The 17,433-nt window shown below is 42.2% G+C and overlaps 1 protein-coding gene across 1 annotated transcript in view; it reads left to right on the top strand.

Moving 5' to 3' along the window:
* The window catches only part of TRIM66 (tripartite motif containing 66), a 96,707-nt gene that overhangs the window by 31,101 nt on the left and 48,173 nt on the right, over window positions 1–17,433 (top strand). Inside the window, exons 4-6 of the mRNA XM_025197411.1 lie at window positions 1,204–1,307; window positions 8,556–8,703; window positions 13,205–13,321. Of these exons, the coding sequence (XP_025053196.1) occupies window positions 1,204–1,307; window positions 8,556–8,703; window positions 13,205–13,321 (369 nt within the window). The remainder of the gene's footprint in view (window positions 1–1,203; window positions 1,308–8,555; window positions 8,704–13,204; window positions 13,322–17,433) is intronic.

Genomic DNA, 17,433 nt, shown 5'->3' on the forward strand with positions numbered 1-17,433 from the left:
CAGGGTTAATTTTTCATGCTATTGGCCATTTTAAAAGTGTTCTGCAGCTGTGCATGTGTATAACATCACGGCTGTAAAGCACTATCAGGGGCCTGATTGTGCAAAAAATTTAACTTGTGTAAGCACCCTATGGTTTAAGGGAGTATTGGTAGCATAACAGATTAGTTTCTTTCTCTTCTTATTTGTGGTTGGGGTTCAGTCAGTGGAATGATCTGTCAAGAACTCTTAACCTAATTTTATTTCCGTGGGCAGTTTATTTTCCTTGTTTGGTATGATGTTGGTTTGCGTGCTGCATTGTGAAACTATTGCAAAGCACAGTGCTTTATGCATGTTTGTATATCATGCAAAGATACATTTGTATGTGCGATATAAACACATACATTTATATTGTTTGCACAGTGGTTGGTCATGCAAGATGATCACAGTTATTCTGAAATGACCACTATTATTTTATATTGAGCAGTAGCTGCACGTGCTGCTGTAACATGGGTAAAGTATGTGGAAGAGATAATGGAGTCTATACTCTGAGGTGCTCATGGTCAAAAGCCACAAATTTATAGAATGCAGTGCATTTCCTAGATGGGGAGATTTTCTCAATTAGTTTAGAAAAAGATTGTACTGAAGATGTAGGACCTATAAGCTTGTGAGCAGCATGACTCTCCAACTTCTGCAGTCTGAACTTTTCCTTATGGAACACCCAAATTTTAATTTTCCCCTGGAAGAAACAAGGGAGTAGCCCCTTGCATTACATGACAAGAAAAGGTGCCCTCTCTTTACTAGTCCTGGTCATTTCATAGACTAGTCACATTAACATTGGGACCGTCCCCCCACAAAAACACTTCTGTGAGGGGGACTTAGAAGCTCTTCAGAAGAACAATGGCTAATAGCAGAATATACAGGTAGATCTGCAATTCTCTTTTTGTCAGAGCTTCAGAGGTGCCCAGATACCACACTGATAAGTGCAGCAGAATTTCTGAAAAGGAAGCAAAGAACAGGAAGTTGCACAGATCTAACATGATTGTTTGGTGACCCACAGCCCCATACTATTCTAAACAAACTGAATGTAATGTGTTTTGCTTGATGAATAATTCTGGTTCCTAGAACTAAGCTTTTTTGGTGTGCTATCAAAGTGTGGTGAGTGCTTAAGTGTGGCTTTTTTCATTTCCTGACTCATGCACATGTTCTGTTTATTTTTTCACTCAGGTATACTCTCTTGTCCTGTGTGCAAGCAGACATGTTTTGCAAAGGATGTAGCTGAAAATTACTTTCTGAATGACTTTCCCACAGCAAATCCAGCTATGGCAAGGGTAAGTAGAGACTGCTAGGCATGCTATTTCCAAAGGTCCTTAGAATTGACAGGTGGATAGACTCAAGGTCAACTAGGTTCTTTGGGTGAATCTGATATCTTTTATTAGACCAACTTAAATAGTTGGAAAACAATTACTAAGCAAGCTTTCGGGTTTAAAAACTCTTCGTCAGGCTAAGGAAGTTTCTGCAGTTGGTGTGTGCTCTTCCTGGATGGAATGAAAAGTGAAGAAGCCAGGGGCTGGGCTGGTATGCATACAAGACAGGTAGTCAGTGAAAATGTAGATTGAGGAGTCAATGGGTGAGAGACAGGTAAGGGAGGGTGGGGGAGGAGAGAGAAGGGGGATGAATAGTGGAGAGATGCCTGGGGAGTCAGATGTCAGGCAGGTTATAATGTGTCATAAATCCAATGTCTATATTTAGTCCACGATTTTTAGTATCCAGGAGGTTGATGAAGTGGAGTTCATAGGCTCCTCTCTGGGAAGTGTTTTGTAAGTTTCCTTTGGGGAAACTTACAAAATATAGACATTGGATTTATGACACATTATAACCTGCCTGACATCTGACTCCCCAGGCATCTCTCCACTATTCATCCCCCTTCTCTCTCTCTCTCTTTCTCTCGTTCTCTTCCCCCCCCCCGGCACGTCTCTTACCCATTGACTCAATCTATATTTTCATTGACTACCTGTCTTGTATGCATTCCAGCCCAGCCTCTGACTTTTTCACTTTTCATTCCATCCAGGAAGAGCACACACCAACTGCAGAAACTTCCTTAGCCTGACGAGGGGTTTTTGAACCCGAAAGCTTGCTTAATAATTGTTTTCCAACTATTTAAGTTGGTCTAATAAAAGATACCAGATTCACCCAAAAAACCTTGTCTGCCTGTGTCCTTAGACCAACACAGCTACAACCTACACCCCTGTAGACTCAAGGTTTACGTTATTAACATTAACTGTTTGCATCATTTTATGTATAACTTTAATTTCAGTGCAGCTCTTCATTACTCCTAGAGACTGAATACACCATCTCTGTAGTATTTATCTCATCTTGTGTAGAGAGTGAAGCCTGATTCTGTGCTACTGACATCACTGGGACTTTTGACATGGACTTTAGTAGGACAGGATTGGGCCCACACAGTGAAAAATGCATCAAACAAGATACTGAAACTTTCACCCAGGCAGTTCTCGGTATCCTCTGATCCTTTATTAATGCAAAATAAGCAGTGATGGACAGCTGGCTGGCTGGACGTTACGGTCAAGGAGAACTCAGGCTTCTCTCTGGGTATGTCTACACTGCTTTTGCAGTGCTCTTAGAGAGGGGTGCTCCTGAGCTTGGCCTGCCTTTCTACTCCCACTCAAACCCACCAAACCCAGAAATACAGTAGTGAAACTGCTCAGAGGGTGCCCCATGTGGTCACTTTCAAGCCTGCTGGAGACTGAGATCTCAAGAAAGGATATGCAGTGTCACTCCCAGTGCGGCATCACTGCTGCATTTATAGGTTTCACATGTGCTGGTGGGAGCAGGTGGGAGAGGCTGGGACCCCATCCATCTCTGATAGTGTTGCGGGAGCAGTGTAGACAGACTCTGTGTCCTTTCAGGGTAGAAGTGGATTGCTAATCCCATGCCTGATACCAAGTGTCAAAGCATGTTCTGTCCCTGCATAGCTCAGTCAGATATGGCACCGCAGGAACCTTTCCCCATCTGAGTTGTAAATAGCAGTTCAAAGTCCAGTCAGACTTCTGTGTCTCAAACGGTGCCATGTCTGAAATGTCATTTATTAACAGAAAGGCCAGGAAGACCTTTCCCTTGGCTTCTTAGGTGGGTATTATATTCCATTTAAGTTTGTTGGTCTTAGCTGAGTCTGTTTGCTGTATATCCTGGCGCTTCACCTTCAGGCAGTCTCTACCTTGATTCCTCCTCTGGAGCTGGGGCCTCTGTGAACTCCCTTCAGCATAAATCTCTCCACAGTATGGGACTCCTGGAGCTATCTAGGAGCTTTACAAAGCTCTTTTTTCCCCAGTGGGTTCTCTTGTTTGTTGAATGGGTTTGTTGCTGGGTTTCTCTTCTTAGGAGCCTTCTTTCTCTAGAAGCAGACAGAACCAATAGCCTTTTATTAGGAGCAGGTAATCAATAGCTCCCTGGGCAGTTAATAACTTGCAAGTGGACTAGTTTGGGGTCATTTGCTTTAAAATTGTCCCATGTAGATTGGGCCCTGACATCCCTTGACAGTCATTTCTCTGTGTTCTTGTTTTCCACATCTCTAATAACAGAATAATAAAACATACCCAGAGAGTATTTTGTAAAAAATCGAAAAAGTTTGGAAAGTGCTTTCAGATGTTTAGAGGAAAGCTATAATATGTGAAGAAGAAAGCATCCTCCTTACACACATATACACCTTTCAAAGATAATGGGCATGTCTACACGTACATTTACACCAGCTTAAATATACTGCACAGTAAGTGGGAATAGGCCGGCATAGACTAAAATTAGTCCCAAGTCAGTCCACACACACAATGTTACTGCACACTGAGGGGTCTACACGTGCGTTACTGCATAGTAATTAATCGGGTATAAATTTGATTCCTGCTTGATGCAAGTATCAAATTTATGCTCAAGTCGGCTTAAGTTGCCATATTTACTGTGCAGTATGGGCATGCATGTGTAGACATGCATATATACTGAACAATAGTTTTGGTTACTGTGCAGTAAATGTGCACATGTAGACGCGCCCAATGAGAATAAAATTCACACAATGCTGCTGCAGTGTTTAGAATGTTCATACCATGCTGGGTTTTTTTAACGACCTGACACAATTCATCTACTTTCTAGTGAGAGCAGAAAATCAAAGAAACACAACTTTCAGTGCCTTCAAAGGCACTATTTCTTAGATCTCCTATAAGAGGGTTTTCCTTTTCTGTAATCCCCTAGGGCTCCTTGGAACAATTCAAAGAGAAAATAATTCCTATAGGAGCTTAGGAATCCCCTCTGTGCGGGCCGGGAGCGATCCGGGCCCTTTTTCGCGCCGCGCGGGCTGTGGCCAGCAGCCTGGGCACACTGGGTCGGAGAAAACAGGTGACATGCTAGAATTAGGCACAGACGCTTAATGGTTGATTTAAGATTGTTTACTTACACCGAAGATGGTCGCGGTGTAGGCTGGACAGTTTCCCAGGCACAGCTCCGCTTAAATCCTCGTTTGAGGACTCAGACAATATTCAGATCACTCCCACGGAGTTGTTGAGGCTCCGTGGATCCTTTTGCGTGCAGGGAGAGGGATACGTCGAGGATTGCGAACGGCGACGGGGAGAGGCTAGAGGCTGATCAGACCCCTGTTGCCTGCTTGAAATGCACTGGGTCCGATAGGCTCCGCAGTGCTTAGAGATCTTCACACAGCGTGAAGTCTCCTCCTCCTGGTGTTCGTGGAGTCCTGCAACTTGGGCGGAAACCACTCAAGCCTTTTATACGGCTAGCAAGCCAATCGCTAGCCGCCACGTGTGAATAATTTCACGCAAGCCAATAATGGGGCTCGAATTATAATACAAATGGCGGGAACTCTTTGCAAAGTGCATTTCTGTGCTGCAAAGAAGAAATGCACACTGCAAAGAAAGCTACAAATTGGCGGGAAAATAATTCAGTGGTGCCAAAGCACACACAAAACAAAATCACACCGTTGGGTTGTGACACTCTCCAGAAACTGAGGAACATTCCTACCATAATTTTGAGTTTGTTCCTTCCATACAAGTGGTTCAATTTTGTAACAGTGAAGCCTTTGAAAAAGGAAAAGTAGGACAAATCTGATGGCCCAGTCCTGTTGACAATATCAGGGCATCAAACTGAAAGGCTGCTGGATAGACATAAATGCCAGCATTATTGTACATGGGTGTCTAGAACTGGCCCCAAATTCCAAGAAAGTGGCCTATGGATTCTTGTTGCCTCTGATATTCAAGCTGCCTCATTACGTGTCTCTGTATATGGATTTGGTGCCTGATTTCGGGCAACTAAGTCTGAACATTTTGGTTAAATCACTTTGGTTTGAGCAAACTGGTCTTGACAGTGTTGCTAAAGGGAATGAAAATCTGGGGTGTCTAAGGAATGTCTAATCCAGTCCTAAATATTGGAGGGATTCTGACCTTGCAAAGGGTTTGCTTTCTAATTCAGACAAAAGACAAGAATCTTGGGGGAAAAACTAACTGTGTCAAGCTCACCAAAGTGACTGAAGAAGATCAGGTTCACATTATAGTTACTATTGTGATGAGCTTATTATAAATCTGATAGATAACCTGTTTAATCTCTTTGTATCTTGGTGCATCATCTATAAGAGGAAGACAATACGCCTTACTTTCTCTCACCCTTAATCTGTTTTGCTTCTCAGGTTTGCAAGTTCTTTGGGGCAGCATTTGTGTCTCATTGTGTGATGGCACAATCCCTAACACAGTGCGTTGGAATATCAGTTTGGGCTTTTTGGTGTTGCTTTAGTACAAAATAGTGCCCTGATGCTATGTTATGAAGAAATGGCTGCTCTCTGTAATAAGTATTAAAAAATTAACTTCTTCATAATATGTCCTGGTGAAAGGGATTGAAATTCTGGTTGTGGTGATGTTAATGGAAAAACTCTCATTCTTGAGCTGAAATTCTGTCTTCAGACCCAAGTCAGACCCCAGAAGTTAGGTAGCTAAAAAGGTTTAATCTAAAGTTAAGGCCAAAATTTAACAAAACTGAGGTAATAAAACACAATACCCACCGCCAGGCCTGATCTCAAACCTAATGAAGTCAAGAAAAGCCTTTCCATTGAGTTTGCTGGGCTTTGGATCTGGTTCTGTATGCTGAATGCAGATAATATATCTTGCTGTCAATGTTTCCCACTGAAATAAGTTGTGACAGAGATTAGTTTAAGAGATATTTTTAACTTCCTGGCACCTATAGAAAAGAGGTTGTATCTAGGAATTTTGCTAAGTATCATTATTAGCTGTAGTAGTAGTAGTCTAGTATAACCCAAAATTAAGGACCTACTTAAATCATGTCAAGACAAAGGGTTTTTCATGGCCCACTTACAGTGCACAGTGCTAATTTTTTTGGCATTTCACGACAGTTCCGCCCCCTCACCATTGATTGGCAGAAGACCCCCAGCAGCCCTGTCCCTCACCACTGATTGGCACCGAAACATTTTCACTTTCCTGACTGGTGCCTTCACTTAGACTATGCCACTAGCTCAGCCTTTCAGTAGCTGTCACTCAAATCACGTGTTCTATGGCTTCACTTTCTTTGAATTCTGGTAAGCGTTTGGGGAGGGGTGTGTCATTTCTGCTGGAAATCAGTCAACAGCATTTTTCATGGAGATCATCATTTTGCACAGTTTCCATAAAAATCATGAAACTGCGATTTAAGTAAGTCCCTATCCTTAATGCATTAAAGTCTTCCCATGCACACAGAAAGCAAATCATTACACCTACTGGAACTTTTCAACCAAACCGCTGATGCTTTGATAATGAAGTTTCATCATCATGTTCTGTCTATTGGTTTGTATAGGCCATGCTGAACCAATAGATAGTTAGTTATTGGTGTAGACATAGTACTGTCTGGTGTCGCTTAGTGTTTATGGTATATTGTTCTAATAGTAGCAGTATCATGACTATCTCAAAATATAGTTCTCTGATTTTACCTTCGATAATGTGGGACCCACCTCTGATGCCTCATATTAGGCTGTTGCTTCACTGATCTCACAGGCAGTAATCCCACTTAAAGGCTGTGCTATATGGCATGACAAACTTAACAAAGGAGATAATTTCCCAAACAGTTTTAATTAAGTGCCATTTGTACTGATTCAGAGGTCATATCCTTTTCATATTTGTGTTTCTTACCTAGGTGTTCCAGTTCTACAAAGTTGGTATTAGTGTACAGATAAAGCTAGCTACTGTTCAACTCTCCTCTGGAAGTAGAAGCTAAATTCTTTATTTGAAGCAGGTACAATGGGCATGCAATAGTTCTCGAAACTGAATCATCCAATATAACTTTCCACTGAAATGTAGAGAATGTGTGTAGATGTATGTTACAATATTTTTCCATGAGTACAGTTGTGCCCTTCTACAATCCTATAAATATGGTCTAGGTTCTGAGTTTTAGTAAACCAGTGTAAACCTGGAGTAATTCCATTGAAGGTGCTCCACATTCACACTGAGAGCAGGACCTAGCCTTCAGGTAGTACATTCTGTTTTTCCCTAATAAACAACCTTTAATGGACATATATGAAGGTATAATGGAGACGGTGAAAACAAGACACAGCAAAATACCTCCTGATAAGGGTATTTAGGGGTAAAAGCACAATCTGGGTTAAGATATTTTCCTCTTTGGTTAATTAGATATCACTTTCTTTTAACACTTTTTTAACACCACATCTTAGACATTCCATCGGGTGCATAAAGGCACTTGTAAAATTCTTCAGAGTACTGATTTGATCTCTCATGTTTGATCCATCATTGTATGTTAAAACAAGAAGACAAAGGGAAAAAAAATGACCTCTTGCCCCTTGAGAGCCTCTATTTCAGCTCCCTGTATTCAGCTCCCTCTGTGCAAAAATGAAGTTTATTTCCTACCTATGGGGACTTTTTACCATCTTGTACCATCTACACTTTTCCCAGAGCCTGACGAAGGGACTTTGATCCCAAAAGCTTGCAGAAAAGGACAGTTTTCTTGCCATTTTCCAGTTGGTCTAATAAAAGGTATCATTTTGGAACCAAGAGCCAAGAGTTCTAGTTTTTTGTATGTCTGTTTTGAGAGGCACTTGAGAGCAAGTATATTGACTCATTCTTGCATTGAATTTTGAAAATTCCTACCTTCATAGATTATAGGATTTTTAAGTGCGTAAATCCAGACCCATTATGACCATCTAGTCTGACCTACTGCATAATGTAGGCTATAGACTTTCACCTAATCATTCTACATTAGGCCAATAATAGCTTCTTAGACAAGAGCATTTATATATTTTATAAAGGCATCCAACCTGGATTTGAAGCCTTCACATCACGATCATATTCTTCCCCCTCTTGCACTAAGGAGTAATACCTCTGATGTCAACTGAATTACATTGCCCTAAGAAAGAAGAGAATCAGGCCCAGTGCTCCCAATTACTGGAGTAACAAATCCTCCAGGAATGTGAATCACAGTCTCTTTGAAAGTCAGCAGTTTCTACAAGCTCATTGGAAGAGCTTTGCATTTAATTATACTTGTATGTAATTGCACTTTTTTTTCCTTTCCAGAGCTGCTCTGTCTGTAAAGAGAAGAGGCCAGCTCACAGCCTTTGTACTACCTGCAATAAGTGGCTGTGCAGTTCATGTACAGAGGAGCACAGGCATGGCAAGGACACTGGAGATCATTTCCTGTCTGTATCCCTGAAGAGCTGTTCAGGTAGAAACATAAACTTTAAAGCTGAATTTTTTTTTTTCATGTGGTAATTCAACTGAAGACAGTGAGAATCCCCAGGGCCTGTTCCCTGGATATCGTGCCTGACCACTCTGTGAGTTGGAGAGGCAAGAAAGAGAATTAATGTTATGAACGATAAATGCGAGATTGTTTTGACATTTTGCAACTCTAAAGGCCTAACCTTATCCTTAATACAGACAAAGCAATGCCAAGTCCCAGGAGATATTGAATAAACTTGTGTTCTAGAGATGCATAATCCCTCTACAAGATGTCGCTGTGCGAAGAGATTAGTGGCTGCCCTTTCTGTGGTTCTGTATAGATCTAGCTCCCCCCTGCCACCTTGGGGGCATGTTTCTAGGAAGGCCCTGAGGAAGAAACCCCCCCTGCTCAGGGACTGGTCTTTATTAGGGAGGGAAAGGAAGGAGGGAGCCCAGAGGCTGGAGTTAAAAGATGAGACAAAGATCAGGAACCAAAGGGTCTGAAATAAGAACCAGGTTTGGGGCCAATTCTCAAAAATCCTGGTTAAGACACAGAGCAGGAGTTGGGGAATTCAAGATGCCTGGGGTAGTTGGGCAGGAACAGAAACTGGGTTTGGGTGAGAGCAGGGTATAAAGCTGAGCTGGATCCCATGCAGGAACTGGAGTTTGGACAGGAGCTTGGGAGCAAATTTGAGGCAAGATCCAATTAGATTAGGGTCTAATGCAGAGGTGGGCAAAATACGGCCTGTGGGCTGCATCCCGCCTGCCAGCTGATTGGATCTGGCCCACAGGCAGGCACCCTCCAATTAATTGTGTCCGGCCTGCCAGTAGCAGCCCCTGCTGCGCTCTGCAGGGGCCAAGTCCTACCTGGGGCAGAGTGTGCTGTGCTCCCAGCCTCTCCCATTGGAGGGCACCAGCCCCGCCAGCAGGCACAGCTTCCAGGCAGGGCTGCTGCTGCTGTCCAGGGAACTGCTTGGCTCCCCCAGCCTCCTGCGACTCCTCCTTCTGTCCCTGCTGCAGCCCTTCTGGACAGATGTGGGACAGAGACTAAGAGCTGGTGGTGCTGGGCTCAGCTCCCAACCCCTCCACCCCCGGGACTTCTGTTGCTGCCCATTGGCGGCAGCTGCTTTCCTGCCATTTGTAGCACTGCGAGCCAGGCAGGCAGCACTGATCCCTTTTTCCCTTTCCCCACCCACAGCGGGGCTGGGCTCAGTCACATTGTAAAGAGTGGGCAGGGGGGAAGCCCCCCACACACACGCACACCCCCACTATGCCCATACACACACCCAACACTGTCCTACACACCCCAACCACACCTCACCAAACATCCCACACACATCCACACATACACCTACCCCCCACCCCTCACCATACCTACAACACACCCCAGATCCCCTACACACATCCAAACATATACCCAAACCCCACACATGTACACCTACACCTCTGCACACATGCACCCACACTGCCTCACACATCCCACCCTCTCATCATACCCACACACACATCCAAGTCCCCCTCACCCCAACCACACATCCCACACCCCCACACACATCCACATATAGACACCACCCCACCCCACACACCCACATGTACACCCTACCCCCACCATACTTGCACACCCCCATACATCCCACACCTTGCCATACCCACACACACACCCAGCAGTCCCACACACCCCCACACCCACACACCCCTAACCATATACTTCCCCCATCACATATCTCTCCATCCCTCCACACACAATATACAAGCAAACCCCACTCCCAAAAGGAGTACTTCCTGGGCAGGCAGAGAGACTTCAAGTGGCAAAGGCCAGGGGCTAGAGGGTGGCAACCAGGGGGTGGGCACCTGCCAAGGGGTGGGGCTACCCTTGTGGCTCTTGAAGCATCACCAAAACTTGTTAAGCATTCCTCCACCTGAAATAATTGCCTGGCCCTGGTCTAATGTGATTGGGAATCAGGGCTGAAGATTTGCAGGTTAAGGAAGCTTCAAGACTGAGGTATATTTTGTCTGGTGAGAGGGCCAACAGGGAGAATTTCAGGTGCAGTGCAGCTCCCTGACCTAACTCATGGCACTTTGCAGGAAGTGTCATAGGTTAGACCGACCAGCCTGACTCAACAGATGTTATCAGTTGGGTCGGGAGAGTTGGGGATTGAGCTCCAATTTTGAGCCAGTCCAGTGAGGGAGGCTGCCGGTATGCAGCCTCTCTTCCCCTAACTCCACCCCACCTCAGGGGTAGGGGGCTCCAATCAACCTGCCCTCCCCTCCAGAGCAGCAGGGCAAACCCCAGAATGGACCTTGCTCCTCTGCCTTCTTCCCCTTGCATCCTGGGACAGCACTGGAGATAGGGCTGGACTGCTTCAGCCCAGCTTCTGGAGTAGACAACTGTTAATGAAAGTGCTTCGCTTTGGAGCTCCTTCATTGGAACCCTCATATAATGAGGGTTAATTTGTGACATGATTGGAGCACTCTGCAGCCATGCACTTCTGTTTGGACATAGATGTAGAGTATTTTCAAGGGGCTGATAGCGCGATAAATGTAATTTCTGTCTGTGCCTTTCATTATACAGGCAGCCTGCTCAGCTCCACTGGGTCTGAGTAGTTTATCAGGGTGCCTAGCATTATGCTAACCAGGGGAAAGTTACCCTTACAATCAGGGAAGAAGTCTGTTGCTTGGAAGCGTTCGGGTAGGATGGAAAACAGTGGGGGAAGGGGACAGATCAGTTGAACAGCCAGAATGGTGCATTACGGCCAGCTGCACAAAGTTTGGAGACAAGAAGTCAGAGCAAGCGTAGAGGGGAACTGAGACTGGCTGAGCAAGGAGACTAAGACTGTGATAAGAAAGCCTAAGATGAAAGACTAGAACTGGGTCTGCAAGTAGAACGAGTGGGGCATAAGAGCCAAAGGTGAGAGACAGGACTGGGGCAGGGACAGGATAGGTTAGAAATGGTCAAAATTGGGGGTAACAGACAGAAAGAGCTGTGACCACTGTAGCATGATTCTTTTCTGGATTGAAACCCAAGACTCCTGAGTCTCATTCTGCCAGCATATCTCCATGAAACCCAATGTCAGAGTGCAGGTCTTATCCCTCATACAGAGAAGGATGACCTAGTGCCACCATCACTGGGCTCTAGTGGCAGAGGTCTGCACAGTAGATCCCATGTTCCAATTGTGTTGGTGTTCTATGTGTTGCTTTTTTCAGTTTCCTTTTTTAAACAAAGTAGGAAATTGTGCACAGATTTATGTTAAAAGAACATTAGGGTTGAAAAATTGTACATGATTTTGTAATTGAAGATTGTCATAATGAATACACAGCAGGGGCCAGTTTAAGGTTGCAAAAGTAACCTTAAATCTGATATTTGCAACTGTAGAGTGCTTGAGTTGGCAACTTTAACATTCTTTTAACATAGTCGTTTGGCATATAGTGTATCTTTATCATAAATTGATTAGGACCAAGTTAAGCTAAATAAGAAGATGATGAACCAATTTTTTTTTAATATGTTTTTGTGTCAGTTTAAATAACTTTTACATCTGAATCAGTTCATCTTTCTCATGGATTGTATTGTGTGTCATAGGCTGGAAGCAAGAGTCTGAAAGGAGAACAGGTAGTAGTCCTACTGTTTATGGATATTCCCAGAAATTAAGTGAAGTCCATTAGCTATAGGAGAGAGAAAGGACAAAAGGAAGAAATAAACTTAGATGGGAACTGCTGTTTGTTGTGTGCTGCTACAGTGGTAACTAGCAGAGGCAAATAGCAATTGGAAAGAAAAGAAAACGTTAAGAATAAGTTGGAAATAACATAGTAAATTGCTTTCTGAGAATAAACAGTGATAAAACATCATGATTTATAGAGATTTTTAGTGTTTTATATCTTCCCAAATAGGATAACCTAAGTATACAGGTGTAAGTAAATACCAGCAAAGTATAGGTTAAAGTGTTTTCTGGACTTTTGACTAGGATAATCCTAAAATGAAGAGACAAATCATGAGTGTATTGAATAAGTGGACAGTATGTTTTTCTTTTTGGGTTAATGGAAGGAGGAGGACTGTGGGTTCCATTCTCTGCTTGCTTATTGTGGTATCATTTCATTTTACAAAAGATTCCCCAGTTAACACACTTGACAAACAATCAGATACGTTCTTTGTGGTTCAGTTCTGGGACATGTTCTGTAAATATAAAACCCACTGAAGCAAAGTTTAACAAAACAGTTCTTACTTTTTTGTTTCAACATGTATAGCTGAATGGCAAAAACTAAAAACAAAAGAGGAAATGTTCTTTACAGCTACACAGGTAGATATATTACTTAATGATCTAGCAGAGTTGTAAAGTATGTACACTTCCATATGTCATACATTTCATTTAAAGGGAGCGCTAGATATTCAGATTCCACTGTTCACCAGACTGTGCTGTCTCTCTGACGACAAGATACTTCCGTGGTCAAATTCCCAAACTTCTTTCATCTCTCCTCTTGAAATTCCTGAACTTCACCCTCCCTCCTCTCTGTAGGCTTGCACTTCCACAAAGAGACTGTCCACTCTGCAGCACAGAGACCATCCTCACATCTCTCATCTACCATGGCTTTTGACATTTCCTCTGCAAGGGATGAAGTTTTCCTCAAAAGAGGTCTGTAACCCTCATTTGAACTCAAGAAAATTAAAGACAGAGAGGTAGCAAAAAACACTTGTCTGTTGTAGCACTTAAATCATTGCTGAAAATCAAGGGTTGATTTTTCCTAGTAAATATGCCTGGTCTAGTTCTGAACAGCCGCATCAAATCAGAAAATCTCAGCTCCAAATTGTTTTTAATTTGTAGAAACGTATCCCATTATGATCATTCCTTGAGGAGGGGGGGAAAAAACCCCTCTTCCTGTCATGTTTGCTACTACAAGGACTTTAAGAAAAGAAAATAACCAGAGTATTTTTAAGGTTTTTCAATAAGAAACTAACTCGTTCCTCTCTGATATCTAGTGGAGAATTAAGTAAATACACATGGAGTTTTAATTTTACAGTTTGTGTCATGAAAGAAACATATTTCTAGTTCCTCCTTAAGTACAGCACAGCTAAAGTCGCCCTCCATTGATTATTCACTTTATCATTCACTTCTCTTAATGGCATTCCTTGTAATTATGCATATGGACTTTTCTGTATGGTGCAAGTCTGCTATGTACACACAACCTTACCAAACACACAAACACCAAGTATTAATAATAAAAGCCCTATGTCAAACAGTTTAAGCACAAGTAGGACTTCAGCAAGACTAATTGCGTGTTCAAAGTTAGGTGTGTACTTAAATGATTTACTGAGTCAGGGTCCAGAAGAGCATATACAAGGAGAATCACTTTGAACTGGGCCTGATATAGTTGAGTTCAGTGAAGTGTTTTCTTTTGAGGGTATATCTCAAATCTGTATGGAACATTGAAGACTATGGGGAATTCATCAACACATTTGTTACTGTTCCAGGACTCATGGCACTGGCATTATAGATCTGCACTGGCTATCTATTAAGTGCTGAGTAGGATTGAAAGTCTTAATTTTGATCCTGTGACCTACTTATCTGAAAGACTGTCTCTTGTGTTCTGTGCTGCTGCAGCTCACAACAATAGAGATGTCAAATCTTGGAAACCCATGAGAGGATGCTGTTGGCCAGGCATTCTCTATGAGGCCTTCTCAACCTAGGGACTTACTAGCTTCCTGCTCTAAAACAAGACTTCTATTTCCATTGTGTTTTTTCCTACCATGTTATTGTAACAGTTATGTTACTATTGGTCTTGGTGGTTTTGACTGTGTTGAGTAAGGGTTTAATAGAGAGAATTACAGGAGTGGTCTTTCTTCTAGCTGTAGAACTAAAAAATCATCAAGGTGTATCCAAAGCAAAGAATTGGGTCCACTTTTTTAATGTCTGCTTGTATAAATCTAAAGAAATACAATACATTGCTACTGCTAGGTATAGAGTTAGCTCTTCCACTTGGTTGGTTTGCTTCAGGGTTTTTCTATTAGCTTACCAACCTGAGTGTGAGTGCCAGGCTAATATTGCTGATTTTAAATATAAAGTGGAACTATGATGTGGCTGATACATTGGGCATAGCAGGGGCTTAACAACCAGGATTTCTTTTTATGTAACATCGAATGGAGAAAGGGATCTCTACAGGGAGGGTCAAGAGCACTTTTTCACAGCCAGTGATTTTTTTGCCAATAGTTAAAAAAAACCAAAAACACTTTTCTTGAGACCATGGCTACCAAATGCATGAGATTGGATGAAATCTTTTCACAGTATTATTAATTAAATGACTATGGGAGGATACCAAAAGTGAGGGGCACTCAAAAAGTGAGAGAGTATTTTTATGATAGCATAAGGAGCTATCTGAAGCAAGTTGTGTCTCTGTGAGAGAAGAAGGCGAAGTCTTTTACTTGGGTGTTTTCCATTGCAACTAGGAACAGGCAAACCTTATGAAGTTCAAAGTATTGTCAATTTGTCATGATATTTTTGAAGCTCATAAAACTAGAATGAGAATTAGTTTAAGATACTGCAAAATGGAAGCCTACACTTTACATTTGGGAAGGAAAAAGAAGCCCTCGCATCCAGAAGCTAGACTGGCACTAAATAAAAATTCTAGCAACTGTTTTTATTGTTTCATTGGAATGTTTTTTCTCTTTGCTACTCTCTGCTCTTTCTTCTATCTTTGCAAAGCAGTGAATCCAGTAACATAGGTGAAAGTCAAATTTCAAAATGATGTTCGAAGGTAGGGTTTTTTTTTAAACTTTACTCATCCTATAACCATACTGGTTTTCAAAGACCAGAAGGCTCAGACTGTTTCCTCAGTAACACAGAGATCCAATTGTGTGAATCTATTTAAGATCAGGATATACAGTTAATACTGCACACAGATCTTTGAAATGGTGATCACAAATAGACAATGTGTGTTCATTGTCTTTTTGTAATAGAGATAAAGTGCTAATAAGCTTCTGGGAATTAGATGATAGTTTCCTTCTGAATGTGAGTTGGAAACAGATTTCAGCTGAAACAATGGTGATAATACAAATACTTTAGTCAACTGCTGTTCCTGGGATGAAGCTCTAGACTTCTAGAGGGTGTTTTTAGATCATGAAAACTCAGGTAGAGTCTGTGGGGACTTTTTTCTGTTTGATACCCTACTCTGATATGGTAAAGGAGAATTATCTGTGGACCTCTCACTGCTTAATGTGCACAGTATTTGCCTTTGGAGATGTAGGTTTTTAATGGAAGATCAATTGCTTGCACAGAAATTGGAGACCCATTAAAACATGAGACTATGGCTGCTGTTTATTAAAATTGTATGTGGTGATAACCTAGAGCAAAGATGTCAGATCATTACACATCCACTCATGGCACATGAATTAATAATGCATCCAAAGTGTGAATTATGCAATGCTGCTAGATAAAAAGTCTTGATACAAATCTATCATACAAATGATCTTATTACACATTAAATCAATATGGAAAGATACTGATTTGAATCCTGAGGAAGAAAATTAATGAAATCATCAATGTTCAGAAAACACTGGAACTCCATAGTTTATAAGGTGCCACCATGCCCTGCCTCCTGTCAGAAACACTGGGGGAGAAGGGGGCGTTATTGTAAGTTAACCCCCATGACTGCATTGTACCTGTTTACTTTGGAATAAACTGAGAGTCACTGAATCAGAACATTTTACAGAGACTAAGAGGGCTGGTGCATGTAATATAGTTTTGTATGTAGTAAAAATGAGCTTCCATCATGATCCACACCTCCCATCTTAGGATCCAAGCTTCTTGTACCACCCTAATGATCAAAAGATGAACAGGTCTTATCCAGTAGATAAGGGAGACTCCCAGCTTTGAGCAGCTTGGGATCTGTTAGCACGTAACGAACTATGAAACCTGGTTGAGTTGACAAGAGCCAGGTCTCTTTGTCCTTTCTTTTTTTCCACCCTCATTGGTATTATCCCGTGAAACATAAAGGTCTTTGACTTCAGGACAAATGTGCATGATGAGAACACACTGGCTAAAAATTCCTAGTCTTTCACAGAACTCTTCATGCAGCTTAACTACATGAAAGGATGTTCACAATAACCTCCTGTGCACTATTTCTTTGTTATGGTAGCATTGTAGGTCTTCTTATCATTTATTTGTATTGCAGCAGTGGTTTTCAAACTGTGTTCCATGGAGGTCCGGAGTTCTACGATAGCTCATCAGGGGCTCTGCAAAGAGACTGGGGATAATCCGGGGATAAGGCCAGGTTGCTTGGTTCCATGTCTCTCTGTAGGATAGGGGTAGGGGTTGTGTGGCAGAAGAAGTGATATCTAATGATGGTTGAAACTCAGTGTTTGGTGAACTGGTTAAATATCTGCAAGTCAGATTTGAACCCCTGAAGCCTCTGAGCATTTGTGATACAAGATGTTAACTTGCAAGTGTTTGGCGCATGTACCCTTGTGAGCAGATGTAATTCCAGAGAAGGGGACTTGGCCATTCAGGTTTAACTATCACTTTTCTCTACTTTATAAGGTGACTTTAGTATATAGATGGAAGAAATTAAGAATAGATTCTATATAAGCAGCCTTTCCCTTAGGAGGCATGATCTCTTATTCTTTCTTAGGGAATAATGTTTATTTACCTTGTTCAAACTTTTGTGTAAAAGAATAGCACACAAGTAACCACAAGCTGAAGAAGTTCTGGGTCATGTTTAGGTTCAGTGTTTATGTACAAGATTCAGTGAATAA

The sequence above is a fragment of the Alligator sinensis genome, unplaced genomic scaffold (assembly GCF_000455745.1).
Source record: "Alligator sinensis unplaced genomic scaffold, ASM45574v1 scaffold502_1, whole genome shotgun sequence".
Taxonomy (NCBI): Eukaryota; Metazoa; Chordata; order Crocodylia; family Alligatoridae; genus Alligator; species Alligator sinensis.